The sequence below is a fragment of the Cupressus sempervirens genome, chromosome 5 (genome assembly GCF_028749045.1).
Source record: "Cupressus sempervirens isolate cs-2001-9-10 chromosome 5, ASM2874904v1, whole genome shotgun sequence".
Taxonomy (NCBI): Eukaryota; Viridiplantae; Streptophyta; class Pinopsida; order Cupressales; family Cupressaceae; genus Cupressus; species Cupressus sempervirens.
This window is the reverse complement of record NC_143122.1, coordinates 719,249,112-719,272,000: the sequence shown is the minus strand read 5'-3', so window position 1 is coordinate 719,272,000 and position 22,889 is coordinate 719,249,112. Positions and strand designations below refer to the sequence as shown.

Below are 22,889 nucleotides of genomic sequence, written 5' to 3'. Positions count from 1 at the left end.
ATTAGAAAAAGTCTTTCCATAAATCTGCCAACTAAAGAAAAGAATTGTTAACTTAAAGTGGCCTGTTGCATGACTGAATTATAGGACTTTAAGTGATTCATTCCCAACTCATTCCCTTTATTATTCAGTGCCTCAGCCTTTGGAGACTTAATGAAATGAAAGCTTAGCATTATTATTATTTATTTGAGACCCTAAACAAGAGGGGACATTACACTTTCAACCAATGCCTTACTATCTCTTTTCACTCCAACCAAGTTGGCTTCAATGCCATGAAACTGCTTACAATATTTATCCAAGGCAGATTTCAGAGAGGATTGTAAAGAGCATTCTCCAGGATTTCTCCCCCTAAATTTCTCCTACATGTTCAGTGCCTCAGCCTTTGGAGACTTAAAGAAATGAAGGCTTAGCATTATTATTATTTATTTGAGACCCTAAACAAGAGGGGACATTACACTTTCAACCAATGCCTTACTATCTCTTTTCACTCCAACCAAGTTGGCTTCAATGCCATGAAACTGCTTACAATATTTATCCAAGGCAGATTTCAGAGAGGATTGTAAAGAGCATTCTCCAGGATTTCTCCCCCTAAATTTCTCCTACATGTGAAAGGAGAAATAGGGCATTCCTCCCACTCCATTCATATGTCATCTTCCTCATCTTCCCCTGCCACAGATGAGTTATCTTCATGTGGTGAGGACGACAATTCCTCCATCCATACATCTTCATCTTCTTCATCTTCCCCTGCTGCAGATGAGTGGGAATAATAAAAAGGTCTATTTTTATTAACATGTTTGTATTTTACAGAGAAAAGACTGTGTTAGATCAACTTTAGTTTGTTCTTAATGAGGGAAGAAGGGTCTAGATGCAAGATCTAGAAAGCCATTAAAAAAGAGGGTCAGAACACTTTTTTTTTCTTTTTCTTTTTTTTCCTACAATGTGTTTTTATGGCTGCATTGGAGTGATCTTTCTGAATCTATCTAAAGCTTAAGCTGATAATTTTTCATTAAACAGTTAGCACTCATACTCGTGTTAAGGTACTCAATCACTGAGCTACATGTCCTTTTATACTCAAGAGAGTATATTGTTCACTTTTACTCGTGTTGCGAACCCTCTTTGTGACACAATTGGTATTTACAGTTGCAAGGATGGATTGATGCCTCGTGCAATAAGGTATAATCCTTGGGTCATCAGGATCAGCTGGTCTTGAGCAACCAGTGCATATCCCTGTGGCCCTCACCCCATTAAATTTAAATATAATTAACTCAAAGACATGTAACTCAAAGACTCATGAACTCATAGTTAACTTCACCATATTAATAACATTTTAAGTCTTCAAAAGAGATATTTATGTTTTTTCGGCCAACACATGTAATATCTAATATCTATCTGAATTGAATTTGGGGGTTTCACTAATACACGCAACACAGGATAAATGCCCAAAACTAATTTCATTATTTTTAGTATTGTATTGAGGTCCCTTTTGAGTCAACTCTTTAATTTAAAATGAAAGAATTGTTTACATTTTTTCACATAATAGTGCAATGTAACAATTCTGGGTTAGGAGGAAAATTGCTAGTCAGTGCTTGTGAAAAAATGATTAGAACTACGTTATGATTAGAACCCAACAGTCTTGAGAGGTTTAATCTATTCCGAAATGATAGCATGATGGATTTAAAATTTCAATCCACACAACTAAATCCACATATACAAGGTAAAGTGGATTGTACTCTGCACAGATTGGCAAGGTTTGATTTTTTTTGAGGTTGGTTATGGAATAAAAATATTGGGAAGTTGAAAATAAACAATTTATAGAATGAATGGAAAGATATATCCTTGTGTATTCCACAAGAGATGTCTCATAAGCTAAACTGGCAAGTGGTTCGACTTTAGACTAAACAAAATAAAGGTATCAAACAATCACAAACGTTCCTAATGGGATTCTGCAGATCATCAACACACAAATACAGAGAAAAAATGAAGCACGCACCAAAAAGATCTTGTCGAAATTCATTGAACCACACACATACCATAGGATTCACAACCGAGTCCAACCAATCTGACCAACCACCTAATAAATAATGAGTTACTATCAATGTTCATTAACAAGTGCTTTTACAAAATAACTTTCAATTTTACGAAGGCCATATCCATGTTCTCAAACAAGCTGCAATCATTTCAGAACCCTGATGCTTATTTTTTGAAGGTCACATCCATTGCTTTGAAGGTTATATTATAACCAGGTCACATAATGACAGGAGACCTGTAATCTACACATGGAGAAAGCTTCAATCTATCATGGGAGTTCTACTCACTTTACCCTTGGAATCAAATTTTAATAAATACCCTTACACAGTCAGTTGAAGACTCATATTGGTCTATTCATCAAGAATCTGTGTCTGGTGCATGTGTAATAAAGTAAGTACCGACTTGTTGAAAATTCTAGAAAGGCCATTTGATTAAGAACCCATATCTGCTAGGTGTATGAAATTATAAATCCATAAAAAGCAAGGTTGACACCAGTCTCAAAAAGCAGCAGAGGTCTTTTTGCTTCAGCAACCATATCTACATATGTAAATAAATACTAAGAAAAGTGGATATCTTGCTGAAAACCTATGATTTATACCCGCATCAGATTTATTCTGTATATTGACATTACACATAACCACGCAGAGCAAAAACACCGTTTTACTATTTTGAATTTTCCCTGTCTTGCGGTCGTGAGCTCAGGTCACATCATACAACCAGATATTAAACTTTGGCACACACTCTGTGAGATGATGTGTGATATTCTAAACTAAAAACATACCAGAAAATGATTCAGCCATTTACAGATTCCAAAAAATAAAACTCACTGAAACCATGATGACTCACCTCAAGATTCTACACAAATTGTCAAAATTGTCACAATGCCAGTCAGAAAAATTGTCAGAGTTCACACAAAAAGTTACCAAACCCTATAGGCCACAGCAGAATTTTTTAAAATGAGGTGATGCAAAGCCAATCTCCCTACAGCTGCTGCTTCAAACTAGACAATAAATTTGTAAACGAAAGGTGTATCTAAAAATTTCTGGGCTTAGAGCTGGCAAGAATTTCAAGTGTGAGTCCACTGAAATCCTGTAACCTTTTGATAGAAAGTATCAATTTCAGGTCAGATTTTATTTTCGAGTTGAGGCCAGAAATGCTTCAACCACCTGGAAAGAGTTACGTATATGTGAAATGCCTTATTCTGGTGGGCAATGCCCAAGCAACATATCTTATCGACTGATGAGAATTCATGTAGATAACAGAATTTGTGTCATCACATAATAAACCAAAAGCCTTTTCAGTTAATCTTTGCTCAGAGAAAAAGGCTTTTAACTAGGGGGGGAGTGCAGAGTAGGACACCCGATAAACATAAAATCCTAGCAGATATATCATATTATATAGGAGCTCTGTTCAGAATATAAATCCAGTTATTGTTGCCCCAAAAGAGTTATCCATAGATTAATAGAACAACTCACAGATAAAAGATTTTGAATATAACGTTGTATTCCTTGACATGGAAAATGAAAAACATATGGAAGTTACTTTAATTACAGATTCATTTGCATTTACAACATACCAGGCATTATGTTCTCCTGATTCAGTCCTTGGTTCAAAGCAAATTGAACAATTCGCCCAGCCATTGACCTCGCGAACCTTAAGAACATATTTCCTCTTCTTGCAGAGATGTGGAGCGGCTCCTGTCTTCTCTTGTTGTTTGCATACTTGATCACGTTCCTCTGTAACTGCAGTGAGCGTTGTACAAAGTTCCTGCAGCTTCTTTCTTGTTTGCTCAAGATTTCGTTTGCTGGATTTTTCTCGTTCTTTAGCCCTGTTGAGCTCCTTCTGTAGTTTGCCGGATTTTATGAACGATTTCAAGCATTGTGTTGCCATCTCAGCAATCCGTTCCCCTAGTTTTTTTTTTTTTTTTTTTTATCTAATTTCCTAATTTGTGATTTAGCTGTAACTAATTCGGTTTTTACGTTTAGAAACTTCTTCCAATATTGCCCTCTAGCCTTCCAATACTGCCCTCTAGCCTTGTATAATTTCTCTAGTTTTTCGTTTCTTGTATCCAAGTCCCTATTCGCAACTTCAGCTTTACCTAATTCGGCTTTCATGTCTTGTAACTTCTTACAAAATTGTTCTTTAGCTTTGTGGAGCTTCGCCGCTAGTTTTTTGTTTGTATCAGTCAGGGCCTCCTTATATCTTTTCGCTATGATTAAATCTGCTTCCTTGTCATGAAACTGCAAACTGTATTCATAGTAGGCCGCTTTCAAACGAGAATGTAAAGATTTAATGCGTTCTGCTGGGTTTCTTCCACTTGAATTTCTCCGACGTTTGAATGAGGAAATAGGGTTTCTCTGCCGTTGCATCCTTTCGTCCTTTTCAACTTCTTCATTTTCACCTGCCACAGATGAGTAATCTTCCTGTGGCGAGGAGGACGATTTCTCCATTCGTACGTCTTCTTGATCTTCTTCTTTTTCCCCAGCCGCAGATGAGTTCACGAGGGATTCCAAGGACCCAATGCGTTCTACGGGATTTCTCTCAGTTGAATTTCTCCTATATGTGAATGGGGAAATAAGGTTTATCTCCTGCTCTATCCTTACGTCTTCTTCAACTTCTTCATCTATCCCAAACCGCAGATGAATCCAGAGAAGATTGTAAAGACCGAATGTGTTCGCTGGTATTTCTCTCGCTGAATTTCTGGTTCTTCAAATTCGAGACATAAATTCCTCAAATTGATCTCTAGGGTTAAATCCCAGCTTGTACATTTGGAATATCGCAGAGGCGTAAAGAATCATACTCGATGCACGCTTGTAGCAATTCAGTGCTTTTCTCTGCATGGAGGAGTAAATACAACTGCCAATTAGTCTTGTCCAACGGCCAAAATGTCATATCAGTACGTATTTCATAATCTCGAGGTTTTTAAATATAGTACAAACGAGGGAATGGTTAGGAAGACTTATGAAGATTAATGCGACTGGCTTAGAGTATTTATTTTTATTTACTAGCATTTTTTTTCAAAATTGGAACAAAGCAAATTTACAAAGAATGGTAGCTCGAAGAGAGATTCAACATATAAAACAAATCAGTACAAGAGAATTAATTACATTGAAAGGACATGACAAAATACTTTGCAAAAGTGTACATAGGAGCCAACATTTCTTGGAGAGCTAAAATTCTTATTGCTCAGCTGAGAACCAACTCTCACCAACTTCGTTGTGAGACCGGGCGTTGGAAGAGGCCAAAGGAGGCTTGGGAAGAGAGAATTTGCAGATTTTGCAATTCTGGGAAAGTGGAAACTGAACAGCACTTTATTCTAGAATGTGAGGCCTACAAGGATAGCAGGGATAAGTTTGCGGATACTATATGTGACAGTTCTTGGCATAACCTGTTCAACGAAGAGTACATTGAGCAATTGGGGGGGCTCATCATTAGTCTACACAAGAGGCGAACAGCGCTACTTAAGTCTGCTTGAGTTGTCTTGCTGTCCCATAGGCTATTTTTGGCCTCGTGGACGTTAAAATTTTATCTATCTATCTATCTATGGCAGTTGTTTTGACGTTGATTCTTTAAGTTGTTGTAGTTGAGTCATGGCCGACAGATTTCTTATAGATAAATCTGATATGTGCGACTGTATGCACTTTAAAATAGTCGCCTAGACTATGGGGTCCCATTTTTTAATTTATCAATTTATCAAATTTCTTGAATCAATGGTTTGCAATATTTTATTAAATCAATTTAAATCAATTTCTTTGATCAAATTCAATTTGTTTTATTTCTAAGGTTGATCATTTTATTCTAAGTCTTATTTAATTAAAAGAAAATCTATCTTTTAATTAAATAAAATAATTTCCTATTTAATTAAAAGAAAACCTCTTTTTTAATTAAATTCATCCACATTTAATTAATTAAGAAGAAAACCCCTCTTTTAATTTCATTAAATATTTCTTATTTAATTAAAAGAACTTGCTTCCTTTTAGTTAAATAAATTCTAACTTAAAGAAGAAATAAAATAAATTATTTTACTTAATTTCTCTACACTTTAATGCACATATTTCTAAATGGGATTTATCTTTCCACTTTCTTCTCAACCACTCCTCTTTTCTCATTGGTGGATCCTTATTTCACATGGATCATTATTTCTCCACCCTTGATTAAATTTTTTTCCTCTCAATCTAGATCGTCCAATCTTCTTTATAAAGGAGAGCCCTCTCCTCATTTTGGATACTCAGGATGATGCTATTGTTATGCTACAGGATTGGTAGAAGATTTGAGAGACTTAGAATCTTTAGGGGATGCATGGATAGTGGAGGAAGTAAAAGATGGAAGGGGAGCATGAGAAGACAAAGGTTCAACATTAACATGATCTTGCTCAAGAGTGTAATCTTTATTTTTAGCATGAGGTTTCTTAGAAGAGGAACTCTTATCCCATTGATGTTGTATTTCAGCACAAAAAAATGCTTTCTCTTCCTCACGATATCATTCTTCTTCTACTTCTACCAAGAGTCTTATTCCTCTTATTGAGACATATGATAATGAAAAACATGAAAAGTCTTGTGATATGCCTATCTACAATGCTTATAGTGATAATGATAAAGTCTTGTGATATGCCTATCTACAATGCTTATAGTGATAATGATAAATCATTATCACTATAAGCATTGTAGATAGGCATATCACAAGACTTTTCATGTTTTTCATTATCATATGTCTCAATAAGAGGAATAAGACTCTTGGTAGAAGTAGAAGAAGAATGATATCGTGAGGAAGAGGTAGGTGAAGATCTACATGAATGATATTTAGAAGAATCATGGTACGACTTGGAATATGAAGAATGTGAATGATATTTAGAAAAATCATCATAAGATTTAGAAGATGAAGAATGTGAACGATATTTAAAAGAATCATGATAAGACTTAGAAAATGAAGAATGTGAATTATATTTAGAAGAATCCTGATAAGCCTTAGAAGATGAAGAATGTGAAGGATATTTAGAAGAATCACGATAAGACTTAGAAGATGAAGAATTTGAATGATATTTAGAAGAATCATAGTGAGACTTGGAAGATAAAGAATTTGAATGATATTTAGAAGAATATAAATCTGATATCTGTGACAACAAAAAATCAACCTAAAAAACTATATCAGAGTATAACATTAAGATACCTCTTTCCTACAAATAATTGCCTGAAAAAATAGCACTGCATCTAGTTTTCCAAATATGTCTTAAGATAACTTGCCTAATAGAATCAGCAATAACATCATTATGAAGGCCAAAACCAAGGAGAGCTTCCTTCCAATTCCATTTATGGTGAAAAATAGCTGAAAAGTTATTAAAGATTGTAACATATGGTTTTCCTACAACTACTTTCTTCATTTATCTAATTCAATTTTATATTACATTATAAATAAGAAACCAATCATTGAGTTTACATTGTTTCATAATCTTCCATAATTACATAATCAGCTAAATTTAAATTTTGACTAATTGATGTGATCAAATCCAGACTAAATACTAAAGTTAAACTGAAATTGAATCTATTCTAATTACTAAATTTAAATCTATCTAAGTTCTAAAATCTAAACTAATCTATATATTGAAATTGAGAACTAAATGCTAAAATTTAATTCTACACTAAAATGTTGGAATGAAAAGATGCAAAAATCTAATTAAATTTCTTTGATAACGTCTATCTCAAGTGAAATCTTTCAATTGAAAAATAAAGAAACTAACTTAAAAAGCAAAAAGATACATATTGATTTACTTGAGAGACTTTTCCAATTAATTGCCCAAGCTCTGACTTTGGTGAGAGGAGAAGCATAATCATAGGCTTAGCCTCCCAACTGCAAACCTTTTTACTTATCCCCACAGGTTCTAAATTAATAGAACGACCCTCGCTACCCCGAGGTCGAGCTTGGGACGTTCATTGGTCCATCCATCAGAGTATTCAGGTGGGTTGAGGTCACAACAGCTATTTGGTTGAATAACTGAAGCATCAGGACAACAACGCGATCATTTTGTTGTGGTAAATCTGCCTATTATCACCCTAGCTAGGAATTTCAGAGGTGGGTTTTACAACCCGATCTTCACCACTCGACTTGACAATTAATTATCAAAGTGGAATTGCATGAGCTAATTGTATTGGTTATAATTATGTATAATAAACTTCTGATATCGTTCTTGTTTTTATTTTACTAGGTTCATCTACACCTCACACCATCAACAAGTCATCAGACCGGTGTTTCCTAGTGCCTGAACCATTACATCATGTACCTATTTATATGATTATGACTTTTACATCCTAAGAGATTTCCTTGGTATTCAGAATTGATTATTTTTATTGATTACTCATCTGAAAAGAAAACAGTGCACTTTGAGATAATATTTGCAGATTAAATCATGCATGGTTTGCTTAAAGAAATAATTTATATTCAAAAGAATTTCATGACATGGCATTCGATATTCTGGTCAAAGAAAAATAAAAAATAAAACATATAAGCTCTAGTACTTCCACAGTCGGCTTTCATTTATTTTAAATCCCCCAACTGCTTCATTAGTGGTCATGCCTACATATTCTAAGGCGTCTCATTTATTCAGAACTATTGGTAAGCATCATAACTTATACAGTGAATTTTATTTAAGAGTTGGACCAACCTGACTCAGATAAGACAAAATGTGCATTGGATGTTGGAAGATAAAATGAAAAGAAACTAAATACATGATAAATTGCATCCTTACGTGACTTAAGGCTTTTCAATCGGATTCTAGATCTCTTGCACGGTTGCCTCTTCAAACTTTCATTGGTACAAAGACAAGTGATATGCAAAGAACGTAGGAATTCAGATAATATTGCATTGTGGTTGAGCAGAGGATGAATACATTTTTCAGAGAGGATATACGTATAGCAGGGTGTTGGATATATAGCAGAGTGTTGGACGCTATGTAGGTTAAATCGAGTTGGATTTCACTAGTACAAAAACAACAATATATTACTAAATAAACTACTAAAAATTGTAGATATGTGACTAATTTTGATCACGTGACCAATGGTAGTTTATTGCCAAACATTTATCTCCCGACCAAATTTATGACTAAACTATTTTAATCATTGATTTAGTAATTTATTGTTGTTAATTGGTAGTTTATTTGATAGTGTATTTGGTAATTGTGGTAGTATATTTGGTAGTTTTTTGGGTAGTACATTTGGTAGTATATTTGGTAGTACATTTGGTAGTTCTTTGGGTAGTATATTTGGTAGTTTTTGGGTAGCATATATGGTAGTATTTTTGGTAGTTGATTGGGTAGTTTTTTGAGCAGTATATATGGTAGTATATTTGGTATTTTATTTGGTAGTATATTTGATATTTTATTTAGTAGTATATTTGGTAGTATATTATTTGGTATTTCATTTGGTAGTTCATTGTTGTTAACATCATTTATTGATCATTTATATTCATTAGTAGCAAATATGGTTCTCAAATGAATAATTTATTCAATAGTGTAAATTTTAAAATACAAAAAACATGATATAGACTTGAGCTAAAACATAAAAGCAAATGAAAATATACACATGAACAAGCCACAACATAATCAATTAAAAGATTGATTTAATATCATGATAAAGAAAGGTAATATGCAATAACACATCAAATTTGTCTAAAAGAGTACATAATATAATAAAAATGGCAAAATTATCTAATAGTTTCCAACTCTTTCAAATACACCTTGATAGTCAATATTTAAACACCACTTTCAAATTAGTGCAATATTAAGAAATGATCCAAAATTTCTAAAAAATAGAACATTATAAAGCATTGATCAACTATGTCATTTTTTGCAAATACTTTAGTGGCCATTGTGTGAAGGTTCCCTCTTTCTCTTTGAGATGAACGACTCCATCTATTTCATCTTCATAAGAAAGCGGAACATTACTTGTGACCTTTATAATATTTACATTAGCATCTCTAGTTTATTTCAGGTTGGATCCATGTATAATATTGGACAGAGAATGAATCAGCCCAATAGCTACAACATCACCATCATATGGATCCAAAACTTTAACTTTATCCCCTTCTTTGAGTTTATGAATACATTTTTGCAAAATGAATTAAAAAAATACATCAGACTACATAGGTAATGAATAGCCAAAAGTATAATGCAATAATAATGTACTTGTGATAAAGATTCATTTTTCTTTGCTAAAGGTAAAATATTCTTCTAAAATATAAGAACACTCACAAAATACTATATAAATTAATAATTTTATAATTTTATATGTACATTCTCAACTTAGAATCTTCCAAAGATTAATTTTTTGGTTATACAAATAACAAGACAAGATTGGTTATATCTTCTACGTGACTCAAAGTAAGTTACCAATGAAAGATAATAGCTTGAAAGGAAACAAAGATGTATATGATCACTTGACTTTACATGGAATGTGAATGAAAAATAAAGCTAATCAAATATAAAGAAATACACAGTCACAAAATAATAATTTTAATTGTGTACAATGAATAAAAGAATCATTTTGAGGCAATTTCATGACTATTTTGGGTTATCTGACAACTAACAATCATATCTTAATCAAGAAAACATACAATTTTATAACACTCACCTCAAGTTTAGTACTGCTAGTTCCATACATATCATGTGCATCCTCATCGAAGTCAACATAATCACTATCAACATTGTTGTTTCCTTTTCGATTTGTTTTCATATGATTGCTCTGCATGTGGTTTAATCATCATAGAGGAGTTAATATAGTTCAAGTAGAGAATACAAAATCTATTAAAAAAAAATCCACAGTAGTTATTATATTACCTCAAATTCAGCATAACTATGATTGGGCTGCAAATTATTCATATATGCTAGTTCATCATGATCGCTATTAATATTAGCAGCTTTATTGGCAGGAAGGTATTTTTGTTTTTGCATTTCTTTGATAAAATTGTTTTGCATATATATCTTTTTATTTTTTTAAAGACAATGATCAAAATGATGTCTTCAACAATGCAAAAATACATTAGTACAAAATAGACTTAACTCACCAATAGAGCCTCTTACCTGATATGAATCTGTGGAATTGTGGTCATTCCATGTAGAAAGCATAGGCTGAACTACGAAAGTCAATTGAGAAACTTTCTCACCAAGACTATGCAAATAACTCATCATATGTTGGTATCCTACATTTGAGTTAGCATGATTTGGAGAGGCTCTTACTGTGTGTTCCACAAATGGTTGTGAAATTGATGTTGACGAACTAGATTTCCACTTCATACTACTCTTATTTTTTGTAGGATCTATTGCTGCCATATAATTGACAATATCTTCTGCACCTGGTTCTCTACTATTGTTTTCCACCTAAAATACAAGATCAATTTTAATAGTCATTTAAATAAAAAATGAAATAAATATCATAATGTAAAATGAACTAAAAAGTCATACACTTACTCCAAATTTGTTTATTTTGGCCTGCAACCCACCTCGGCCAAATGTATATTGAGCCCTTACATTATTTCTTGCTCTCTTTCCTTTGTTACTCTTTGTCAAATATTCTTCAGAACGCATGCTTTCTTTTAATGCATCCCACTAGTTGAGAGTTAAGGTATTGTCAGAATTCTCTTTTCCCTCCATGATTAATTTTCTACAATTGTATCAAAAATTATTCAGTAGAATTCTCATCTTGTTCTTGTAATACGTTCTAGAGATTTGTCCACCAATAGTCTCAAAGATATTTTCCAATTTTTGTATAACAAATTCCACTTGTTGTGGATCTTGCTCTGTAAAATTCCATTTGCAAATATCCAAATGGGTCCGACATCTTACGCCTAACTTGGTGGCCCACCTTGCGGCATTTTTCCCAATGGGCTCACCATTTTTTGATACCTCAACTAAGAATGGCTTCTTTCCTTCTAATTTCCTTTCTTTTGCCTCTCTCTATGTAGATTTATACAAATCTTAACTCAATTGCTTTCTTTTAACAAAAGTGAGCACATCTTCTATTGAACCACTACCAAAAGGTGCACTTTGAGGTACATCAGATGCAAATGAACTCTCTTCATGACTTTCATCAAGATGTGTATCATCATGTGCTATATTAGGTTATGCATCATCACAACTACCTTTTTCACCAACTACATTTGTTGAATCACAAAAGCATTGGCTTTTATGAACTGGCAACACTCTATCTTTTTTTGCTACTTTTCTTTTCTCTTCATTTTCTTTGTAGTCTTTTTCTTGCCTATAAAACCAAAAAAAACATATCATGTCATATATACAAAAAGATATTTCTTGTATAATTTCATTAGTTAGTATTAAACAAATAATATACTACTTAGTTGATTTACAACTTGCATGTTTGCCAAACCAAGACACAATAAACATTCATTATTCTTGGCCACACGTTCTTCAGGAAAGCACTCATAATCTATCACTGGAATTTCAACATTTTGATCACTATCATCTAATTTGCGCCTTACATTATTTCTCTTCATTTTCTGATATCAAAAAAAGCAATAATGTATAAATTAGTAACTTGATACAACCATAATTAACCATAACAGAAATTGCAAAAATACAATTTCATGCAACATTTTTTATGTAAAATTTCATTTGTGAAGAAACAAAATGAACCATTGAATTCAAGATATCTAACAAACTGATAGGTCTTGCCACTATTTAGTTTGCAAGGTCTATTAGGCCTTGATGAAGTAACAAACTGAATTCTCATTTACAAGAGAAAATTGCTAGTTTTTTACAATTCTCATAATAAAATATATATAAATAATCTTGTCAAAAATTCACTAAAAGTAATAGCAATAGCAGAAAGTGTACTCCAAAAAATAAAATGAAAGAAGAAAAGGGGTTGGCAAGCTCTATTCAATGAGAAAACTCATAATGAATAATTTAGTACATAATAATAAATGAGGTGAGAAATCTATCCAATTAAGCTAATTTTGGGTTTCTACTCTTTGCTTTCATCTAATACTAAAACTCTCCAAAATCACATTTACATTAGAAGGGTGGGCACAAACAATGGTAAGTGGATGAGTGAAACTTGGGGCATCCCTGTAGGTGTCATTGCTGTTAAGACTCAAACAGTAATGCAGGTGATTCCTATAGATCTTGGAGAACTTGATTCTGCTGAGAGAGTAGTTCCTCAAGTTGGGCAGGTTTGGTTTCTAGATTCAACAAGTAAGACAACTCAAGCCTTATAAGATTTTAACAAGGAAGAGTTGCCTCTTTTCATCTTGGCTAATTGGAGAGGATTCTCTGTTGGCCAAAGGGATCTTTTTGAAGGAATTCTTCAGGCAGGATCAACCATTGCTGAAAATCTCTGTACATACAAGCAACCTGTATTTGTTTTCATTCCAAAAATAGGGGAACTAAGAGAAGGGGCATGGGTTTTTGTAGATAGCAAGATTAATTCTAATGAAGTTGAAATGTATGTAGAAAGAACCATAAAAGGTGGTGTACTAGAACCAGAGGGGCTGATTGAAACTAAATTTTGTACAAAAGACCTACTTTAATGCATGCACAGGCTTGATAAGCAACTGATCTCACTTAAAATGGAGTCACAAAAAGCTAATGATCGTAACATTGGGGCAATTATAGACACACAACAAAAAATTAAAGCTCACGAGAAATAGTTGCTTCCTATTTATAAACAGATAGCTATCGGAATTGCCGAGTTGCATGACACATCCTTCAAAATGGCTGCAAAAGGGGTCATAGAAAAAGCAGTTAAATGGGAAGAGTCATGCTTTTTTTTCTACAAGAGATTAAACAAAAGAGTAGCAGAATCGATTTTAATTAGGACTATAAGAGATGCTACTGGGGAAACCTTGACACATAAGTCAGCCTTGTGTCTAATAAAGGAGTGGTTCTTGTCCTCAACGGTTAAGGATTGTGGAGAAGATGCATGGAAAGATGATGTTGCTTTTCTGGCTTGGAAAGATGATCATAGCAAGTTTGAGACACATCTACAAAAACTAAGATCTGAGAAATTGTGTAGGAAGCTACTAGATATGGAAACTTCTATGGCAGATTTGCAAGCATTGCCTAAAGGATTGGTTGCCCTTCTACGCAAGGTAAATTGCGTGTTTGCTTCCTTGAAAAGATATATCTTTTGGTTTCTAGCTATGAAAGGATCCCTTAAAAAAATGCTAATGATACCTTAAAAAATCTGCATTCTCAGATACTCGGTTACAGTCTTATGTTTTTCCTTACTATCTCATGGGTTTTGGTGATGTTTCAAATTCCTTGTGAATGTTATTGAAGGTGTGACTCAATATGTATACAGCATGTATATCCATCACCCCTAGTTGTATGGATTATTCTCAGTTAGAACAGTAAAATACTAGCACTCTCGGGTTCATTGAGCACAGTATCTATTTATTGTCATTTTATAAAGGTTGTGGAAGATTTAAAGACCAATTTGGTTGTTTTAAATGACCACCTTAGGTGTTGAAACCACATCACCACCCCTTTGTAATGAACTGGCTAAGAATTAGCAACTCATCTTTTGTTGTATATAATAACAATAAATCTACAGGCTGGAAACCCATGACAAAGGATTTTATGGTTTGCATGCACATTAGAGGGTTAGTATATATATCCTTGGGATGTTGAGAAAATCTTTGGAAGGAGTAGATCATATGCATATTGGAGTTTGAAGGTTGTTACAACATTCAACAATAAAACATTCATATTGGCATCTGCCAAATTCAGGTTGCTAATCAGTTGAATATCAATTTAAGCAATAAAAGAGATGAACTCTTTCTTGGTAACAGGTCACACCATTTGAAAGTCCAAGTAAAAAGTACATCTTAAAGCAAGAACCCAGTGGTATTCCATTGCTCCACTTAAAACCATTTATGTTCCTTCACGATGCTTCCAATTTTTACAGCTAACAACCTACTTCATATGGGTATGAATAGGACTACCAATATGGAAACAATCTAACTGTACTCATATCTTGCAGATAAAACTAGAAGAACACATATTACTATCACAGCGTAGACATGTTTCTATGTCAATTCCCTGTTACATTGTTGCAATCTTTGACTGAGTGCAAATCTTTCTTCTAAAAGAAACTGTATAAAATGCACTGCTTGCATCTTTATCTTCTTATTAGCTCCTATTTAATAACAGAATGAATGAGAACCACCTTATCTCGATGTTATTATTAGGCAGTGAAAAACATAGAATTTTCTCATTTTTTATTTATTTTTGATAAGTTAGGTATATTATCTCATATGTACAAAGGAGTTTTTGGATGTCACACTGCACTCATTTTGCGAAGGATGCACAGGATTTGTCATCATTGTATGCTCTTTATTTGAATTCTAGATACAGACGTGATACTTTAATGTTTATTAATCACTATCTTTGCATACTCAGATTTCTTCTTTTATATAGATTCAATCTTTGAGATGTGGATCTTTCATGATCTTTATGCTCTCCCATTTTCTATTGTTCCCAATAAAATCTTGAAAGACCAACCTTTATTGTTTTAATTGGATTTGCAGGACTAGGATAGGATGTCATCTTTGGGTAAAATGTGCAATTATGTAGCTGCTCCTCGAAAACAATGAATATCCTCAATTTATGCCAATGCTGCTTCCTTTAGGTTTATTTTAAATTATGACATACTTTTATTTCTCGATACAACATTCTCTATCATATTCTAGCCCTAATATTTACTCCCAAAATATATTCAACCTTCACTCAACACTGATTACCTTTTGCACACTATCACTTTATCAAATTAAGAGTACCTATATACTGTAAGATTAAGGTAGGTGTATTGGTCATTTTTTCTTGAAGCATGTTAACTTACAAGTCGATCTTTAAGAGTTTTTCAAGACACTCCTATGAAAGATACGACATAAGCCTATTTGATTCATGGGCATTAATAAGTGTGAATCCAATTTTTTTTAAAATAACTGAGACTGAAGGATTGTTAGAGTAAATCATATAAAAAGATACTGGCTTCTAATAGACACCATTGAGCTAAAGGCAGGGCAGGTATTATGGAACATGTGTAAAACCAGGTGTAATTTTTTTCCATCATTACACTAACATACACACATAATTAGAATATAAATAGTATGATAATTAGAATATAATTAGAATACTTGAGTTTGTACTAAAAGTTGACACGTATTTGTAGCCAATTATTCTTAGTTTTCTTGTTATTTTCAGGATAACATGGAATCAGTGATTCCTAGTTTTTTTATATTCTTTTAGGACGGAATGGAATCAGTGATAGGTTTATTTGAGTAGTTATCATTATTTTGGAGTCCCAGGTGTGTCATCTGACATGTAGTCTTTTGGTAGCAAAAATGTATGCTTTTCATAATATGATTAGCCTTGATGATTTCAAACGTGGGACTCATTTACCCCATGGATGTTTATTGCTTCTTTCTTGGCTTGTTTATATTATCACTACAATTGATATTTTTTGCAATATAGAATTTTTGATGTGCTAATTTACCAACTAGATTTTTTCCATTGGAAAGGTCATGTGCTGAAGACCTCGCATGTTAGTGAGTCTGGTTGTACGAGGAAATTATTAGGAGTTGTGTGCACAGTCAACTTATTTTCAGCATCAATCACCAAGTTCTCCTTCATACATCTTTCACTATCAGTTCTAAGTTTATCCTCTGTTTCAACAAGAATTAAACTACTACTTAATGTTATTCATCTTATAGGAAAACTTTGTAGATGATGGTAGTGGATTTCTATTTTTTTACATGAGTATAGAATGGTAGAGACTCTTGGTTAGACATTAAAATGTGATGACCACCAAACCCCTTAAATTTTATCGTGGCCATGTTTGTGTTGTTTGAGAATTGCTGAGTTTTTGCAATATTAATGAAATTGGTAGATAAACAAAAAATAAAAATAAAATAAACTCTCTATCTGTAACTGTACATGCTTTATATATTGGATCATTGAAATAGCCAACTAGTGAGATCTCTTGGTTTAAATCTATGTATTTGAACTTTGTGGAAAAGATAATTAATTTAGCAAACATTATGAGATAGAATCCCAGCTACCAGTAGCGAAGCATAGGTTGAACCATTATTTTTGTTTTCTAAAATCTATTCTTTCTTCTTAAAAGGAAGCATATCCACAGCTGTTGTTTTTAAATATATATTATTCTATGCTCTTTTAAACGTTGAAATAAATATTTTTCCCTTTGGTCATTTGAAAAATCCCCTTTGTAACATCTATTATGAAGTGATGTTTTTTAATTAACTATAGAAAATCCTCTATGAGAATAGAGTTAATATTATGCAAAACTAGTCTATGTCCAGTAGCATAGATGAGTAGCTATTGAGAAAGATTACCGGCTGGGAGTGACAAAGCATAGGAGATAGGGAATCTTGCGTCCAGGTTCTCTTTTAAATTTTTTTTGTTAGTTATGCATGATTACTCTTTTGATTTCTCTCATATCAACTGATGTTGTCTTCCCTTGAATATTAGGAATCATGAGAAAGAGAACTCATGTTTATGGTTGAATTTTGCAGGTATGAAGGCAATTATTTGGCACATGCTCAAAGAAAGAGACATTAGACAAATTTAGCAAAGCATGTTGCTCGTGAAGAAAAAGATGCTCCAACCCAACCACAACCAAATAGAAGGAAAGTTGCCCCAAAGAAATCAAGTGTATTATCTTAGATTTAAGATGTTAGATAAATTTAGCAAAGCGTGCTGCTCATGAAGCAAAAGATGCTCCAACCCAACCACAACCAAATAGAAGGAAAATTGCCCCAAAGAAATCAGGTGTATTATCTTAGATTCCTATTTCATTATATGCATTTTCAAAATCATTTCTTAACTATTTACTATCAAATCCTAATTGCACTCTAGTGAAGTTTTTTCTTCCCATTTTTATTTTATCGCAGATTGTCAAATTGCAATTATTTTGTTTTGCAATTTGGCTAGTTTGGGTTTTGCACTTCTTGCTATTCATCAGTATAGTTTTGGTATACTTATCTAATTCTCACTTAATCATAGTCAAGTGCAATGTCATGCAAGTTCTGACATTGTTTTTTAATTATCATTAGATTGGAGCATCATCTTGAATATACGATGAAAAATATTTGAGAGTATGGAAGAGGTATTGTTGTAGTTTATTTTAGCAATTTTGAGGGTCATGTCTTCCAATGATGACACTTCTAGCACCTCCTATCTAGCTGCAAGTTAAACTTACAGAATGATTGAATGTGCTTACCTCTGGTCCTTCATAAAACTATGTCTATATCCAGTCACTAGTGTTCAATTTATATATCCTTTTCTTTCTTGGGTGAAGCTTTTGCAAGTTTGGACCTTGATTGAAATGTGTAGCATGCTAACCTTGGTAAAATAAATGATAATGGGCCAGTTGTCATATGTAGCTAGCTTTAAAACTTGATGACCGAAAGAGTCTAGGTTTTTGTGAGTTTGTTGGCTTCTGTCTATCATCTATTTTTTGTGGGAGAGTGATGCATACTACTAGAGCATATTGATAACACTTGCCCTACGCTATTGGTTATACTTGGATCTCAGAAACAAGGGTTCTGCATCTCCTACTCCAAGTATCAATTCCATGAATGACTAGTAACTAGTAGTGCAAGCCGATCACCTTTAAGCATTCTGGTGAAAAGGCCCTTATTCTGCTCCGTCAACATCCTGTAGCTCTAGCAGTTTTGGAGTTGGTTACAATTGCAGTTGCTCACCATCCCTGCTTGCCCTGCCTTCTACCTTCCCTGAACCTTCTCATGCATGTTCATTTTTTGTTGGTTTGGTTTTAAATTTTTTAAGTTATAGCTGGCTACTTAGCTATAGATGCGGAGTTCTTAATGAAGATTAGTCTTTGAGGATTAATGTTGAACATTCATTCAAAATATTTTCTATATCTATTTTTTTGTTTTAATTTTTATTTTCCTCCAAAAATTGGTTAGGGTCATGAAAATGTTTAGGGTCTTAATCAAACTTCTTATCAAACTCACACTCTTTAAAAAAAAATCAATTTCTAGGGTGTAGAAGTGGTACATCTTGTGTTACTGCCCTCATAAAAGATGATAGCATTGTAGTCCCTTATGTTGTAGACTGTCAAGTTATAATTAGTAGATATGGCCATGCTGAAGCCCTCACTTGTGATCATAGAGTGGGAAGGGAGCATGATTGAGAGAGGATTGAGAATTTGGTAAGCAAATTCAGCACTATATTTGGCTGTTGCAAAAATATCGTTTCTTTTCTGTGTACGAATAATTGTTGTTTCTTGGAAATGCCAGTAGCTACAATCAACCTTATCTAATTTTGATTCCTATTTTAGAGAGGATATGTTGATTGCCTCCATGGAGTTTGAAGATTCCAAGGAGTATTAGCTATATCTAGGAGAGTAGGCGATTTACATATGAAAGATTATATTTTAGCTGAACTAGATACCAAGAAGAGTGAAATTGAATCTAATTACAAGTTTTTAATTATGTCATCAAATGACCTATAGGATAAGGTAATCTTTTCCAACACTCATGGCAGATTTCTACAATCCATTTGAATTCAGTGATATAAATATCAAAAGAATTGACATAATCAAATTCAAAAATAGGTCAGAATTCATATAGATTTTTGATAGAAAACTTATAAATTTCTCCACCATGATATTTAGCTCATAATATTTGAATACTACATTTTCATAGGGGTTTATGGTAGAAAACTTATAAATTTCTCTGACATGGCAATTATCTCACAATACTTTTTTGTAATATTTCAGGTTACCAATCAAGAGGCAGTAGACCTTGCTAGGCTCTTCTGTACTGGGATGAGGCCAAGTGTGGAACCTTCTGAGCATGTGAAAGCATAAGAGTTATTAGTAGAGGATTCTAGTTTTCCTAAAGGAGGCCCCTTGCTGTATGCCAAGAGCTTGTAGATCTTTCAATAGACATAGGATCTCTAGATGATGTGTCCCTCAATTGTACTAAAACATTTGATAGCTAACAGAATAGAATACCGTATATCTTTCCATGCCATGGTAAACATAGACAAATCTAATGAACCTTGAAGGGTGAAAGCCTTGAAAAATAAAGTATAAAATTCAATGACTTACCCATAGCATAGCGGATAAGATTTACTAATAAGGGAATGTAAGAAATGGACATCAATTTTATAAGAACACTCTGTTTCCTTGAAGCATACTAAAACATAAAATAATCTCAAAACAACATAAGTGTCTCAAATTAAAGTTCATAAAATGGGAATCATCAATAGTCATTTGCATTTCCAACAAGATCAAAATCATGATCACCCATGTCTATATCTACTTGATTTTCTTCATCATCCTCATTAGTGATATGCAGTACATTCACTCTCTCAATTTCTTCATTTGTAATCAAAATATCTTCTTCAAATAGTCCCTCATTGTCTTCATCCACTTCTTCGAATGTTTCTTGTACATGAAAATATTGTCCATTAGGCGTTACATTGACAAATTCCATGAATTTTCGTTTCAAACGAGGCTCTATTTGAATTACATATGGCCAACCTAGGCTTCTTACATCCTCAATTAAAAATGACTGATTAATTTGAAGAGGAGAAACATATGGCTCATTTGTCTCTAATAAAAATTGTCATGTATTTGCACATATAAATCCATACTCATTAGCTTGTATAGCAGATGGTGGGATCCACTTACATTTTAATAATATAGGGTTGTTTTCACCAAAATCCACTTGAATGATTTCTTGGATGATTCCAACATAAAATTTCTTCTCAATTTCATGAAGAAATTCAGCACTAACAACACAATCACAATTTTTCTTTCCTTTGTCCTTTTCTTCCACTCTTAAATGACTACCATAAGCCAACATTCCACTAAAATTCATAGCCCATATATATGGAGCTTGTGAAAGCTCACTTTCCTCTATTGTTATATCTTTACCTTCTCTTTTTGCATCACTAATTGCATTAGCAATCCACTCTTCAAATTTAGGAAACGAATTACATCTACTGAAATCATAACGCCTACACTTTTGAGGTTGATGTTGCAACCAAGATTTTTTCTCTTCTTCATATTTTTTACATAGAATAATGACATACAAATAGTAAGATTAATAACATAAATTTATGAATATAACTGAGCAAATAAATTAGTGTAACTTTTTACCTTCGCCATTTTTCGAATGAAGACATGTTTTGAAGAATAAAGGTATGTATTGTTGTTCTTTCTTCATATGAGAGTTTGAAGTGACATCCATTTCCTTCTAATACTTCACCCACAATTCTCTCATCTTCATCATCATCCCATACATGTTGATTGACATTTTTAAAATCCTTCATATATTATGTGCAAAATCCCATGGCCTCTTGCATTGAATATCCCTCGAACATGTTGCCTTTAGGTTTTGCCCTAGTACGATCAATTTTTTTCAAAACCTTCATATATCATTCTATAGGATACATCCATCTTGTTCTTACTGGGCCACAGTGCTCTAGTTCATATTCTAGATGTATCAAAAGATGCATAGAAATGTTAAAGATTATTGGTGGAAATTCTCGTTCTAATAGACAAAGGACTTTGATAACCTCCACTCGCAAACTATCAAAGTTTGAAGGATCCAATACATGTAAACTCATTCTCTTTAATATTAGGCCAAGCTTTATAATTTCCATTCTTGGCCCTTTTGCCAAACTTGACATATTTACTACAATAGGTAATATATCCTCAATTATGACATGATAGTCATGGGTCTTGAGGCCTCTTATGCTATTAATATCAGTTTGGCTTCTAATGCTACTGCTCACATATCTAGTAGGAAATTGAATTTGAGACACTAACTATAAGAATTGTGCACGTTGTTCCTTTGTCCAAATATAAGGAGCGTTAAGTTTTCTATATTTTTCATTATCATATTTTTCAACTCAAAGATTTCGACGAATATTTATTTCTCGAAAGTCTTCACGAGATGAAATAGTATCAAAAGCACCAAAAAGAGTTTCTATAATAGCATAAGCTATATTTTTCTTAGTATGCCTAATGGAAATATCCTTAAAGTATGGCAACTTATACAATATGCACAATCATTTTACACCAATTTCATTATATGGATCATATCTACTTCCAGCAATCCCACCATTTTCAATAAATGACCTTCTTTTTTGTCCATTCTCAACAATGTAATGACCTATTTTTTGCAATGGCGCTACATGATTCTCTTCTTGACCATTAAAACATTTTTTTTTTAACGATATGGATGATCTATTTTAAGGTAAGCACGATGCCCACAATAGATACACTTATGCAAACTTCTTGAGTGTCTCACAAAATCCCTAAAGTTGCAAGCAAGACATCCATGGTATCCATGAACTGATAGACCAGAAAATGTGCCATATGCAGGAAGATCATGAATTGTAAATAATAAGGAAGCTCTTAAAGTAAATTTGATTAAATGGCCATCCCTTAAAGATTGAATTGCTTCAATTCCTTTCCACAATTCAATTAGCTCATCATATAATGGCTCTAGATAAGTATCTATTGTATCTAAAGTCACACTTTTCTTTCCTAGTATAATCAATGATAACATTAAGAAAAATGGCTTAGTTGCTAACCTTGGCAGTAAGTTATAATTTATTAGAAACACTGGCCATGTTGACCATTTATTACTCTGATCTAAGAAAGGATTCACCCCATCTAGAGCCAATCCCAACCTTATATTACGAGGATCTTAAGAAAAATTAGGCCATCTATTATCAAATTCCATCCATGTCTTAGAATCTGGAACATGTCATTGTTTTCCATCAGTGCTCTTATTTTGGGCATGCCACTACATTAGTTCAGATATATCTCTACACCTATACATTCAGAGTAACC

The 22,889-nt window shown here is 33.2% G+C and overlaps 2 protein-coding genes across 2 annotated transcripts in view; one reads left to right on the top strand and one right to left on the bottom strand.

Annotated features, from left to right (window-relative positions):
• The window catches only part of LOC149558007 (uncharacterized), a 60,027-nt gene extending 56,099 nt beyond the window's left edge, over positions 1-3,928 (bottom strand). The window contains exon 1 of the mRNA XM_089832452.1: positions 3,602-3,928. Coding sequence (XP_089688578.1) covers positions 3,602-3,915 — 314 coding nt within the window. The 5' untranslated portion in view covers positions 3,916-3,928. The remainder of the gene's footprint in view (positions 1-3,601) is intronic.
• Positions 3,929-13,074: 9,146 nt separating this feature from the next.
• LOC149558006 (acetyl-CoA carboxylase 1-like) lies at positions 13,075-19,886 on the top strand. The gene is made up of 3 exons (XM_089830548.1): positions 13,075-13,200; positions 13,699-14,118; positions 19,797-19,886. The coding sequence occupies exons 1-3, from the start codon at positions 13,075-13,077 to the stop codon at positions 19,884-19,886; spliced, it is 636 nt and encodes a 211-aa protein (XP_089686674.1).
• Positions 19,887-22,889: the final 3,003 nt, after the last annotated feature.